Below are 13,178 nucleotides of genomic sequence, written 5' to 3'. Positions count from 1 at the left end.
TTTGCGTGGCGCACCGTCAGGTTGCTAACAATCGCAGGCGCAAGAGGATCTTGTACCTGGGCGAGAGTTGGTAGGCAGGCTAGATTACCTTCTCGACATGTTTTTGCTGCATAATTGAAATCACACGATTGGAGGCCTGATTCGTAGCACTGGGTGGGTGCGTACTCTGATCACGACCGAGACGTCGCGATTCAGGGCTTGCTATTCTTGTGGTTGGAGACGGTATTTGCATAGCTAGAGCTATAGACGACCGATCCGACAATGCACTCGTATCACTCACGCGTCCGCCATGTCACGCCTGACACGTAATGATGTTTCCCCCAATCCGTCCCCTCTGCCACGCCCTCACTGCTGCGCATTCCACGCCACGCACGCGGCGAAGTCGACGCCCGTGCCCCCGAAGATGTCCAGCGCCGAGCCAATGGTCAGGTCGACTTTGCCGCCGCTCAGCCGCTTGACCAGCTCCAGATCGTCCAGCGCCCGTCCGCCGCCCGCGTACGTCACGGGGATGCTGCACCACTCGGCCAGCTTGGACACGAGCTCGTGGTCGATGCCGCGCTGCAGGCCCTCGACGTCGGCGGCGTGGATCAGGAACTCGGCGCAGTGCGGCTCGAGGAGCTGGATGTTCTCTGTGGGCCGCCGTGTTAGCGCGTGCTCGGCTGCGTGGAGAGCGCGGTGCGTGTGTACCTCTGTTGAGCTCAAAGTCCGTCATCGTCTGCCACTTGTCTGTCGCAACGAACCACGCCTCGTCTTTTCGGCGGCAGCTCAGGTCGACGACGAGCTTGTCCGTGTCGTTGTGCAGCGCGGCCAGCACGGCCTGCAGGCGCGGCATGCTAAACTCCGCGCCGGGGAAGAGGTGCGATGTGACAATGACCTACTGCGCGTCGTCAGCCGCCGTGCTGCTCACTCGCTCGGCTGCGGCATCGCGAGTCTACCTTGTCGGCCCCGCGCGCAATCCACTCGCCCGCGTTCGCATCGCTGATGCCGCCGCCGACCTGCATGCCGCCCGGCCACGCGGCGAGGGCTTCCTGCGCTGCGGCGTCGTTGCCAGGGCCCAGCATGATCACGTGAGCGCCCGCGAGAGCGTGTTGCTTGTACAGCGCCGCGTAGTAGGCCGCCGGATGCTCCGACGTCCAGTTTGTCTTGAGGCCGGACGGCGTCGTGGTCGAGAGCGTGCCGCCGACAATCTGCTTCACGCTGCCGGCGTGCAGGTCTATGCAGGGGCGGAACTTTGTCATTGTGAAATGGCAATTGGAGGGGGAGGGGTGGAGGAAGGGCTCGGGGGTCCTGATGTTGGTTGCTAGCGTTGATTTTTTTTTTTTTTGGTTTGGTTTGGTCTGGTTTGGTTTGGTGTGGTTTGGTGTGGTTTGGTGTGGTTTGGTGTGGTCTGGTGTGGTCTGGTTTGGTGTGGTCTGGTTTGGTCTGGGTTCTACAACGCACACAGGAATAACACAATGGCGCCACAGCTGGGGAAACGAAAGCGCGTCACGCGCGAGGAGCTCGAGAGGCCGTCGCCGTCGCCGTCTGAGCGGTCCGGCGACGAGGCGGACATGCAAGAGCTGTTCCGGCGCGCGTTTGAGAAAAAGTTCAAGCCGCTGGCCGTGGAGCCCATCACACCCAAGACGGCAGAAGCGCCTGTGGTCGAAGACGACGAGGACGAAGACGACGAGGACGAAGACAAAGCGTCAGACTGGTCCGGCCTCAGCGACGACGAAGCGCCCAAAGTCGAGGTAATCGAATACAAAGACACGACCCTCGGCTCGGACGACGAAGAAGCCTCCAAAGCCCTCAAGCGCGCCTTCATGTCCTCGAAGCCGCCCACTGCAGGCAGCACACCCGCCACCAACAAGCCGACGCCCAAGAAAAAGGACAAAGACGCCGCCGACACCACCGACACGGCGAACCTCCAAAACGACCTCGCCCTCCAGAAGCTCCTGCGCGACTCCCACATCCTCTCGGCGTCGTCGTCCGGCGCCTCAACGCCCTCCCTGATCACCGCCGGCGCCGCCCGCCACAAGTCCACGGACCTGCATCTGCGCTCGCTCGGCGCCAAGAGCAGCGTCTTCACGCAGAAGAAGATGCCCATGGCGCAGCGCAAGCACATGGTCGAGAAGGCGCGGCTGACGGAGCAGAAGCGACGGCACGAGGCGCGCGAGGGCGGCATCATCCTCGAGAAGGAGGTCAGGGAGAAGAGCAAGGGTAAGGAGAGGAAGAGGGAGCGGGATGTGGCTGGGCCGAGCATTGGGCGGTTCAGCGGCGGTACGCTGACGCTGAGCAAGAAGGATGTCAGGAGTATTACTGGTGGGCCTGGGAGCGGGGGTGGAACGGGGAACAAGGGGAAGGGGAAGCCTAGGAGGTGATGAGCGGCTGTGAAGTGCGTGACTACCACATTGACAAAGAAAGCCGTGATGCTTTCGAAAGGAAGCCGGGACACATCAGTAGAGAACCACTCTGTCTTGTCATTGATAGGATTGTCTCGAAATCGAGATCAGTGTACCTGCCGAGCTGCATCAGAAGACGCATCATGAGCAGCTGTTTGTCCCCGCCTCGCAGGACCAGCCAGATCGGTACCATCTGCGGCGAAGGGGTCTCTTCGGAATCGTAGCAAGAGGACGGAAAGGTGCAACACGACCACATGTTGAGTCGTCGAAACTGCTTCCACGGGAAAGAGAGATGGTCGTCCAAGTCCCATGTTGCAGCTCACAGCATCGGTCCTCCGGTGCGTGGGTTTGAGGCAGCTCGAGTGATCAAGGGCATACATAGGGCAGAGAGAGAATCCACCTCACCCACAGCAAAGCTCTCCACGTAGCTAGACCTTGAATCAACTGTCTCTTTTATTCTGCATACAATACTCGTCTTGACAGACCGCTTTGCTCAACTATCCACACCGACATCGGACCCCATCAGTCAGCCTACGCCGGTCTAACCGCAACAGGAGCGATAACGCGGCGCCGTGATAACAGAACGGCGGCTGATGGAACCAGCACCCATTGGTTTGAATTGAAAGCATGGTAGACGTCCGCGTCTAGGGTGCGCTTCGGTCTACTTTGCAAATCTACCAATGATCGCTGCTGTGCAGGAGAGCCGAGATGGACTCGCGGGACGTCGACGACGTACATATACCCCGCGAGACCCTGCATTGATGGCCGTCGACCATTTCCTCACTTCTCTCGCTCGTTGAATCTCTCAAGAGGTCGTGCTATCAATTCAATCAATCTATCAATCTCTCCATCAATCTATCAATCTCTCCATCAATCAACCTCTCAATCTCTCCATCAATCAACCTCTCAATCTCTCCATCAATCAACCTCTCAATCTCTCAATCAATCAACCTCTCAACCTCTCAACCTCTCAATCTCTCAATCGCCCAAGGCCATTCACAGCTGGTCGCCAACGCTCGCAATGGCTCTCGACCGCCTCAAGCAGGCAGCCTCACACCTCACGGGGCAAGTCGCACCCCCTCATCCATTCGATCCCCTCTCAGAGCTCGAGATCGAAGCCGCAGTAGCACTTGTCCGCAAAGAACACCCCGATGTCTTCTTCAACGCCGTCACGCTCTGGGAGCCGCGCAAGGCCGAAATGATGGCCTGGATCAAAGCCCCAGAAGTAGCACCCAGGCCGCACCGCGTCGCAGATGTAGTGTGCATCGGGCGCGGCAGCAAAGTGTTTGACGCTCACGTGTCCCTGACTGAGTCCAAGATGCTCAGCTGGGAGCTGACCGACGGCGTGCAACCTTTGATCACCATGGAGGACCTACAGATCGTCGAGACCATTGTCCGCAAAGACGCAAAGGTCATCGAGCAGTGCGGGATCCTTGGTATCCCACCACAGGAAATGCACAAGGTGTACTGCGATCCCTGGACCATTGGCTACGACGAGCGCTTCGGTACCAATGTGCGCCTCCAGCAGGCGCTGATGTATTACCGCCCACATGTCGATGACAGCCAGTACAGCTTTCCGCTCGACTTTTGCCCCATCTACAACTCGGATACCCAGGAGATTATCCACATCGATGTGCCGCCGGTCAGGCGGCCGCTGAACACGGCGCCGCCGAACAACTACCACGCTGCTGCGATTGAGAAAGAGGGCGGGTTTAGGACCGATTTGAAACCCATCCATATCACGCAGCCCGAGGGTGTGAGCTTCAAGATGGATGGAAGGTATGTCAGCTGGGCGAATTGGAAGCTCCATGTTGGATTCAACTACCGTGAGGGTATGGTCCTGAGCGATATCACTTTCAACGACAGGGGCACGGTGAGAGACACCTTCTGGCGGTTGTCGCTCGCGGAGATGGTTGTGCCGTATGGAAATCCGGAGCATCCTCATCAGAGGAAGCACGCGTTTGATCTCGGCGAGTACGGCGGCGGTTACATGACGAACTCGCTGAGTCTGGGTTGTGACTGCAAGGGCGCGATCCACTACATGGACGCAGCATTCGTCAACCGCGCTGGCCAGGCCACAACGATCAAGAACGCCATCTGCATTCACGAGGAAGATGCCGGAATCCTATTCAAGCACACCGACTTCCGCGACGACAGCGTTACAGTGACGCGCGCCCGCAAGCTCATCATCTCGCACATCTTCACCGCCGCCAACTACGAGTACTGCGTGTACTGGATCTTCCACCTCGACGGCACGATCCAGCTCGAGATCAAGCTCACCGGCATCCTCAACACGTACGCGATGCTCCCCGGCGAAGACCTCAAGGGCTGGGGCACAGAAGTCTACCCCGGCGTCAACGCACACAACCACCAGCACCTGTTCTGCCTGCGCATCGACCCAAACATCGACGGGCCCAACAACACCGTCTTCATGGTCGACGCGGCGCGCGGCGACGGCGAGGTCGGCAGCGCAGAGAACAAGTACGGCAACGCGTTCTACGCGAAGAAGACCAAGCTCAGCACGCCCGAGCAGGCGGCGACGGACTACAACGGTGCCACGAGCAGGACGTGGGACATGGCCAACGAGAGCAGGCTCAACCCGTACAGCAAGAAGCCCGCCAGCTACAAGCTGGTGAGCAGGGAGGTGCCAGAACTGCTGCCCAAGCCCGGCGGCCTGGTGTGGAAGCGCGCAGGCTTCGCGCGGCACGCCGTGCACGTCACAAAGTGTAGGTGCCCCCTCGATCCCCAGATGAACTTGGCTACTGGAGCACGACTTGCTAACCCCCGCCGCAGACGACGACGCGCAGATCCACCCCGCCGGGCGCCACGTCCCGCAGACGTCGGGCTCGCCCTCGCAGGGCATACCGGCGTGGATCGAGGCCAACCCAACCGCGAGCCTCGAGAACACCGACGTCGTGCTGTGGCACACGTTTGGACTCACGCACTTCCCCGCGCCCGAGGACTTCCCCGTGATGCCCGCCGAACCGATGAGTCTGCTGCTGCGGCCGCGCCACTTCTTCACCAGGAACCCGTGTCTCGATGTGCCGCCCAGCTATTGCAGTGTGCCGAGCGGTGTGAGGCAGGGGAGCGCGCTGGTGGATCGCATCAGCAAGCTGGCGTTTGACGGGGGGGAGGGGGCTGCGCAGGGGAAGGCGGATGGGGAGGCGTGTTGTGCGGGGGGCAAGATTGGCGCCGGAGTTTGAATGGAGTGAGCATTAGGACGTCTGATATTCGTGAGTGAGCATTAGGACGTCTGATGTTCGTGAGTGAGCATTAAGACGTCTGATATTCGTGCAACTATAACTCATGATAGTTTTACTTTTCGAGCTTGGCTACAGCGTTGCTGTCTCTCCTGGACCTGAAAAGGTGCAATGATTGTAGCCTCCAGAGGATTCAATAAGACGTGATGCAGTCCATACGCACACTGAATGCTTCCTGCATCTTCGAGGTTTCGGCGTCTGCAGCTGAGTTTCTCTACTACTTGACGCTGGTCGATGAGGCAAGCATGGCCACGTGCGAATGACGTCTCGTCTTGAACCCTGCATAGCTCCATCCCGCTTCCTTCCACAAACCTAGCACCCACCACAGCATGACATAACAGACACAATTCCTCTCCCCTCACGATCCTGGCGCCTCACTCCTCCCTTCCGTCTCCTGCAGCCTCCCAGCATGCGCTCGCAACGCCCATCGGCCGCGACACCGCCATGCCCCGCGCCTTCCCGCCCGTGAGCGCCCACGCAGACGCGCCCCATGGCACGTCCCGCGCGCCCAAGTCTGCGCTCTCCGCCTCGGTCGTAGAAAGCGTCGCCGGCTTCAGCGCAGGCGTCGTCTCTTGTCTGGCCGCGCACCCACTGGATCTGCTGAAGAACCGGCTGCAGCTCAATACGGCCACGCGCTCGCGCCTCGGCGACTCGTTCCGCATCCTGCGCAACGTCGTGCGCGACGAGGGCGGCGCCAGGGCCCTGTACCGCGGCCTGTGGCCCAATCTGCTCGGCAACAGCCTGGGCTGGGGCCTGTTCTTCCTGTTTTACGGCAACATCAAGGACGCGCTGCGGCGGCGGAAGAGGGACGGCGAGCACCTCGGCAGCGCCGACTTCTTCAGCGCGAGCATCATCGCGGGCCTCAGCACGGGCTTCTGCACAAACCCCATCTGGGTCGTCAAGACGCGCATGCTGGAGCGCGGCGCGAACCACCCCGCAGCCTACACGACGATGCGCGCCGGCCTGGCCCATGTGTACGCCACGCGCGGCCTCAAGGGGCTGTGGGCGGGCTTCGTGCCGAGCAGTCTGGGCGTCCTGCACGGTGCGGTGCAGTTCTCCATCTACGAGACGCTGAAGAAGCGCCGCAGCCAGTCTCTGGCCGGTCCCGACATGCTGTCCAACTGGGAGTACATGTACATGTCCGGCGCCTCGAAGCTGCTCGCGGGCGCCATCACGTATCCCTACCAGCCCATCCGGGCGCGGATGCAGCAGTACGAGGCCGCCGCGCGGTACAGCGGGCTGTGGGATGTGCTGCGCAAGACGTACACGAACGAGGGCTTCTTTGCTTTCTACAAAGGCGTCGTGCCCAACACGTTGAGGGTTGTGCCCACGACCGTCGTCACGTTCCTGGTCTATGAGAACACCAAGATCTACCTCCCGCGGCTGTTCGCCAAGGACGAACAGCTGGCGCATGGCGAGGATTGAAGGGGCATTGCAATGCATCTGTTGCGTAGCACAGCATATACATGGATGAATGGAGCCTGGACTCCTGCTCTTGCATAATCGCACTGACCAATACGCTGACCCAGAGTTCCAACGCGCATGGCAGACACCCGCGCCATGGCGCGTTCCAGACACCGCTGTACACATCTGTCCGCTCTACTCACACCGTCCGCAGCACCCTCTTCCTCTGCACACCACAGCCTCTCTAGCAGGTGCCTCCCCCTCCACCACCTCCTCCACCGCCGCCCCCTCCATCACCACCACCGCCGGAGAAACCCCCGCCGTCCCCTCCGAAGACACCCCCGCCGTGCCCACCGTGATGCCCGCCATACCCTCCTCCATGACACGCGCCCGCACCCGCATCAAACGCCCCGTAGCCCGGCGTGTTGGCCAAGTAACCGCCGTGGGAGCCAGCATAAGCGGCTTCAGCCCTGCGCCGTGCGCGTCTCGACTGTTTCCTCCGCTGGCGCATGGGCGGTGGGTAGGCGGAGGCGTGTTTGCTGGGTCCGCAGCCCATGGTGTCGCTCAGAGAGATAGAGAGGGAGAGAGGTGATTGGTGTGAGCAATTAAAGCAGAGTCTTGAGCTCGAGGTGTGGAGTGTGGCCGGCGAGCAGAGACGATACGGTGATGGGATTTTGGTGCAGACTTGCTTTAGTTGGCGTGGGACCGTGTGGATTGATTGTAATGCAGCACTGGGAGTTCTGGGTGCGACGTCCGGCCTATATGGTATACAACCCATGCGGGCATCTGCGTCTACGCACTGCGCACTGCCGCAGGCCAGCCTCACTGGCTCGAGCTCATTCATGCATCCAACGGCGATCCCGCACACCGGGTACCAGACGAGGAAGGACTCGAGCGTGAGATGCGGTTGCGGAAAGGTTAGCGAGTGAAGGATGCGCGAAGAGGGCAGCGGCCAGCGAATCAGAGACGGCTAAGAGGCTTAGCTGCGACGAGGCGAGTTGAATTGGGGCTAGCGTGTGTGTGCTGAGGCTGAGCTGTGCTGTAGGGCTGCATACTGGCTGTGCAGGTCAATCGTCAAGCGCAGTAATGCTTCCCGTTTAGGGAGTGGTACTGCTTAAAATGTGTGTTCATTCATCGATAGCTATGCCGCGCAATCACGCGCGTCGCGGGACGGAGAGGGGCGTCACACGCCAGTGCGCCGGGAATCGCAGCCCTAGACCCTACAGAAGAAAGAAAGATGGCCAACCAGCATCGCCGCGTCCATCTATAGAAGAGTCGTTTTATATCGCCATGAGAGATTGGAAAAGAAGAAGAGACAAGGTCCAATGCCGCTGTGCCGCTATACATTGCATATTCAAACAGGCCATGCCAGGTCGGAAGAAGAAGGGGAAGGGAAATGTAAAGGAACCGCAGACCCCGCCCAATGCACGTCTCGTTGTACAACAAGCTCTCTGCGCTTGTGACCGTATACCGCGTAACGCGTACCGCCCGTGTGCCGCAGGCCGCTGTGTGACGAATCGTCTATTTGGCCTGCGCCTTTGCCTTGAGCGCCAGGTGCGAGTACACCCAGCCGCCACCGAGCGCAAGCAGAACACCGAGCCACTCGCGCGGGTTCAGGATCTTGCCTTCGCTGTACCAGCCAATGGACAAGATGAGGATGGTCTTGAGATGGCTGACAATGTTGAAGGTGAGGGCCGAGGTGCGGCCAATGATCAAGAACTGCGACAAGTTGTACATGGAGGCCATGATGCCGGATGCGCAGACGGACCACAGCAGGTTCGTTGGGACGGCGCTGAGGTTGGGAATCGTGTCGAAGAACGGAACGAAGGGGATGAGCAGGCACACGGAGATGGGCGCCTGGTTCAGGAGCAGCTGCGGAGGCGAGACCTTGAAGTCTTCAATCTTCTTGCCAATCCAAATCTGGTACAGCGCGGTCGAGCAGAAAGCGAGAGTTGCAATGATGACGCCGAAGAAGGCGGTCTTGACCTCTCCGCCCATGGTGAAAGAGACGCCGATGCACGTGGTAAGGATAGCGGCGAGCATCCATCTGGTGACGGTCTTTCGGAAAACGACAAAGTTGATCAGAACGACGGTTGGCGTGGTCATGACCTTGGACAGCTGGTAGAAGCCAATTGAGTTGAAGGTCAAGCTGAGGTTGCCGAGGACGACGTAGCCGGCGAAGAAGGCGCAGACGGGCATCATGTTCCAGACGTTGAGCTTGACGGGCTTGAAGGCGCGGAAGGGACCGAGAGTGGATAGGAAGAGGACAAGGGCTGTCGCTGTGAAATGCCACATGACGACCATCAGCTGGCACTGCTTGAGTTGCGGGTCGCTGAATACACTGTTGCGCTGTCAGTAAGTGGCCTGCACGGCGCGGCACCAGCAGGACAAGGCGTACCGTTTGCTCAGGAAGATCAGGCCCAGGGTCGATAATGTGTTGACGGAGATCCAGAAACATGTGATGATCTTGTCCTTGAGCGACACGGGCGACGGCTCCACGGGTTTCTCGTACGTGGGCAGCTCCTCCATCTCGAACTCGGTGCTCTCGCGGGGGTCGACGTTGTCGACGAGGCCGTCGGTCGAGGGGCGCTTCTCTACTGTCATTGCTGTCAGCCAAAGTTCGCGGTGCTGTCAGCCACAGTTGGCGGTGCTGTCAGACGGCCGCGGCGGGCGCAGAAGGCAGAACTCGGGGTCACCTACCCATAGCGGCGACGGTGTTGGTGCTAGCGAGCAGACGTCGATGCGCGCATGCGCAGGCGGCGAGCTGAGGACAGGTGGGCAGAGGAGCGGAGGCGCAGGCCTGGCGGTACACGGCGGGCGGGAGGGTCGGTGGTGGGTGTCACAGCAAAGGCCGGCAGCGAGTGTCACAGCGAGGGTCGGCAGAGAGCGCTGGTGGAAAAGGGTGGCACCGAGTCCTGCCCTGACGCCGTTGTTGGTCGACCAGGGTCTTGGCTACCGCCAATCTACACTCGCCGGTGGGCCACGCTGCCGGACGCTAGATGCGTTTAAAATTAGCCTACGCAACGCCTTCGAGATCACTGCGCGGCGTCTTTGCGTCGTTGGGCCTTCACTGTGATTGCCTCTTCGAGCAGTCTACCCGCAATTTCCCGCCGTCTTTTGTCGCGAGCCTGCAAGCGGCCAGCCGACGGTCCCTTGCTTTGATCGCTCTGCGCCCTCCTCACGCGAACCTCGAGGCGCAGCTCTCGTATCTCCGGATGGTCGCGCAACGTGTGACCAATTCTAGCGCCAAAGATTGAGAAGCAGTCGGTGCTGATCAGGGGAAGCCTCGGAACTGTACAATACTTCTGAAGAGTATGGGTCCTGTCGGCTGTGGTCAGTACAACGTGCACGAAAATGGCTCTGTTGCGCTTTGTCTACGGGCGCGCTAGCGATCAGCATTATATATATTTTTATTCTCTCTTCTTTTCACATACGACCATAGGACGTTGAAAACAAGGCTTCCCGTTCGCTCAGCCCTATTTAAGCAACGTACCGGCGGATTAGTAGTTAGGTGGGTGACCACTAGCGAATACCCGCTGTTGTATGTCTTTTTGCACTTTGCCAGCACCATTTGTGCTTTTTGTGTGAGGCTGCGATGCTGCCTAGGCGTTTGTAAATCCATTCGTAGCTTTGTAATCCTCCCCATCTCAATCACACTGAGCAAAGCAGGCGCGCGTCACTAATGACTAGACACCGCGTCGCTACGCAAGACTCAGGTGAACGACGTCCTTGGCAGTAAAACTCAGCAAACATTTCAATTTGTTGTTCATGATGTAACTTGTCTAAGTACTGTTCCTCACTCAGTCACTTCAGAAGACGTATTTCTACGGCCTCACCAGTGAACTAGTCCGGCCGCAGCATGGACGCTCTTCCAAAGCACCTTCCCCTCAAGCGCTGGGTGCGAACCACCAGAACCTTTGATTATTCCTTGGTCTCTCAATGTCGCTCTGGTCTGCTGTATACAATCTCATTAAATTCCTCGTGGAAACCTTACTCACTCCGTACATCTGCATGGCGAAGTTCTCAACACTGTCCGGGAATACCCAAAAGTGACTCTCTTCCTTGTAGCCATCTATATCTTTTGCACGCTCGCCAATCAAACAAATATAGTCTTCGCTGTTGTTCCTTTTCCCAAAGGATATCACGTGGGTGCCAATCAGCGAGTCGAAGTCGAAGGCTGGGAAGGTGAAGAGATGGGCTGAGCCCGAGTCTAGCGAGGGTAGACAGATATCGGTCCAGTAATCGGGAGTGTTAGCAATGGGTTTAGACTGGGCGTGGTACGTCACGGTCTTGATTGCTTTCTTTGGGTGTGAATCGAGTCAGTTTAGGACGCTAAGAAAAGAAAAGGTAAGATGGGAGATGGAAGGACTCACAAGAACCTTAAGTCGGAAAGAGCTAGGATCCTGGTGGTTTGGTATCTCACGGGCGATCTCAGGGTGCTTGGAGATATTGATCACCTTAGAAAAGTCAGTTGAACGGTAACGAATTATGAGGCTGCAAGAGATCGGGGAGGCATACCCTGTCCCGTATGTCGCCAAAATTGTCGATGGCTTTGTTTGCCAGCTCCTCTTGCTGTCCGGAACCGTTCTTGAACTTGCCACCTGGTACTGCAGAAGCCTTGTCAGCCAAGGCGGACTATGTCTGCTATTGGGCTTACCAGTTTTAATCAACTTCTCAGCGGCCTGGTACAGCGTGAAGTCATCAAAGAGCTTCCAGGACTTTTTGAAGCTGTAAGTATGTGTAGCGTTGAACTTTCAGGGATTGACTTACCCTCCTACTTGCCTCCGAGTAATCAAAGGGAACGAAACTGTTCCCAAAGTTGGCAAGATTCGTGTATTTGCCCAGCACCGCACTACGCTATGTTAGCCTCGAACAGCTCATAAACATCTCTGTCGTGAGAGGCCGCTTACAAGAGCACGTAGTTATGTTTTCCCGAGTTTGCGTCCTCGTAGAACTTGTCCGCCTTAGCCTTGACGGCCATAAGGTCAGAGGTCTCTTCAGCCTTGACAGTGAGGCCTGATCCACTAGCACTGCCTTTGTCGGGGCCCGTAGACTCGACAATGGTGATCTTGACCGATGAGCTCCTCTTGATGGAGCTGACAGCATCTTCGACCTCCTGGGTTACTTTGCCTTGGACGCCATACATAGTGAAGGCCATTTCAGCACTAGTGACGAGTATGTCAGCCTAACGACGACGGTGTCGGACGAATTGAGAGATAGGAAGAAGTATAAAACAAGACTTACGACTGCTTGAGCTCTCTGGTTTCCGATGAGTTGCGTGCTGTGATAGAGACGCGGGCGAAGAAATGACCGCCACGTACGAAATCAGTAATAAAACGATCGCCGTATGTCTCATTAGGGTTTTCCGTTCCGATCTTGTTGAAGGAATGTCTGTCGCCCACGCTGACTTGTTGCTGAACCAGCACCTCGACCTGATATGTCAAAGTGCTACTTTCAAACTGCATTCCAGTCAGTTTCTGATCATTAGGATGATGTACGTTCATACACACCTCGCTACGATCTAAGATGCTGACATTGACGTTGCCGCTCTGGCCCCACCCAGAGACGGCCGCGCCAGCACTGATCTTCATGCTCTTTGCAAGCTTTCTGACGCAAGTAAGCACGTTGCACTATCTGAGGAACTTGACATACTCACTCGTAGTCTTCAACGAGCTCAGAAGTATACTCTCGCCGGAACGGGTTGCCTGGCTTTTCGGAAGGCTGGATAGTGACTGCATCCTTAACGCAGAGCTGTTGTAGATAGGTGTTGTAACTCAAGACTTAGTTAGTTCTAAATCTTTTATCTCCTTAGAGATCCAGACTCACCCTTGGCCCTGTTGCATGCCTGAAATGTAAGGAACGACTTCGCCCATAGTGAAGAATTGTAGTTGTAAGTCGCGGATGATGTTTTTCTAGAATAACAGATGTTTGTTACAAGAGAAAGTTGTTACGAAACAGCACGGTTATATATGCTCCAACTGAAGACCAAGATACAACTTGATGCAGTCTTGAGATACGTGCCAATAAGTGCGTAGAACTTGGCCACCAGATCAGCCACCACCACCATTACGAATTCCACCATGCAATCCCACAGGTGTGTCAATTATGTGAGCGACCTTGCATCCTAGTTCGA

General features: G+C 57.7%; 7 protein-coding genes across 7 annotated transcripts; 2 read left to right on the top strand and 5 right to left on the bottom strand.

The window, feature by feature from the left end:
- Window positions 1-345: 345 nt before the first annotated feature.
- Window positions 346-1,238, bottom strand: M421DRAFT_52853 (5-proFAR isomerase; the record flags this gene model as incomplete). The annotated part of the gene is made up of 3 exons (XM_033595062.1): window positions 346-629; window positions 688-874; window positions 936-1,238. 3 exons carry the CDS (start codon window positions 1,236-1,238, stop codon window positions 346-348), a joined length of 774 nt encoding a protein of 257 aa, XP_033453946.1.
- Window positions 1,239-1,268: 30 nt separating this feature from the next.
- Window positions 1,269-2,844, top strand: M421DRAFT_416046 (uncharacterized protein). Its single transcript, XM_033590921.1, has one exon. The coding sequence runs from the start codon at window positions 1,455-1,457 to the stop codon at window positions 2,358-2,360; it is 906 nt and encodes a 301-aa protein (XP_033453945.1). The 5' UTR covers window positions 1,269-1,454; the 3' UTR covers window positions 2,361-2,844.
- A 558-nt stretch (window positions 2,845-3,402) lies between these two features.
- Window positions 3,403-7,066, top strand: M421DRAFT_52030 (uncharacterized protein; the record flags this gene model as incomplete). The annotated part of the gene is made up of 3 exons (XM_033594991.1): window positions 3,403-5,107; window positions 5,175-5,578; window positions 6,050-7,066. The coding sequence occupies 3 exons, from the start codon at window positions 3,403-3,405 to the stop codon at window positions 7,064-7,066; spliced, it is 3,126 nt and encodes a 1,041-aa protein (XP_033453944.1).
- Window positions 7,067-7,289: 223 nt separating this feature from the next.
- On the bottom strand, window positions 7,290-7,601 carry M421DRAFT_1069 (uncharacterized protein; the record flags this gene model as incomplete). Its single annotated transcript, XM_033587136.1, has 1 exon — window positions 7,290-7,601. The coding sequence occupies one exon, from the start codon at window positions 7,599-7,601 to the stop codon at window positions 7,290-7,292; it is 312 nt and encodes a 103-aa protein (XP_033453943.1).
- A 459-nt stretch (window positions 7,602-8,060) lies between these two features.
- Window positions 8,061-8,479, bottom strand: M421DRAFT_202791 (uncharacterized protein). The gene has a single exon (XM_033588131.1). It carries the CDS (start codon window positions 8,390-8,392, stop codon window positions 8,177-8,179), a length of 216 nt encoding a protein of 71 aa, XP_033453942.1. The 5' UTR covers window positions 8,393-8,479; the 3' UTR covers window positions 8,061-8,176.
- Window positions 8,480-8,566: 87 nt separating this feature from the next.
- M421DRAFT_97767 (TPT-domain-containing protein) lies at window positions 8,567-9,749 on the bottom strand (the record flags this gene model as incomplete). Its single annotated transcript, XM_033598542.1, has 3 exons — window positions 8,567-9,386; window positions 9,444-9,642; window positions 9,746-9,749. 3 exons carry the CDS (start codon window positions 9,747-9,749, stop codon window positions 8,567-8,569), a joined length of 1,023 nt encoding a protein of 340 aa, XP_033453941.1.
- A 947-nt stretch (window positions 9,750-10,696) lies between these two features.
- M421DRAFT_88848 (uncharacterized protein) lies at window positions 10,697-12,918 on the bottom strand (the record flags this gene model as incomplete). The annotated part of the gene is made up of 10 exons (XM_033597708.1): window positions 10,697-10,834; window positions 11,044-11,346; window positions 11,419-11,502; window positions 11,564-11,652; window positions 11,703-11,763; window positions 11,816-11,897; window positions 11,956-12,210; window positions 12,290-12,652; window positions 12,702-12,818; window positions 12,872-12,918. 10 exons carry the CDS (start codon window positions 12,916-12,918, stop codon window positions 10,697-10,699), a joined length of 1,539 nt encoding a protein of 512 aa, XP_033453940.1.
- Between the last annotated feature and the right edge of the window lie 260 nt (window positions 12,919-13,178).

Source organism: Didymella exigua (genome assembly GCF_010094145.1).
Source record: "Didymella exigua CBS 183.55 unplaced genomic scaffold M421scaffold_2, whole genome shotgun sequence".
NCBI classification, from domain to species: Eukaryota; Fungi; Ascomycota; class Dothideomycetes; order Pleosporales; family Didymellaceae; genus Didymella; species Didymella exigua.
The sequence above is the reverse complement of the archived record's forward strand: the minus strand, read 5'-3'. Positions and strand labels throughout refer to the sequence as shown.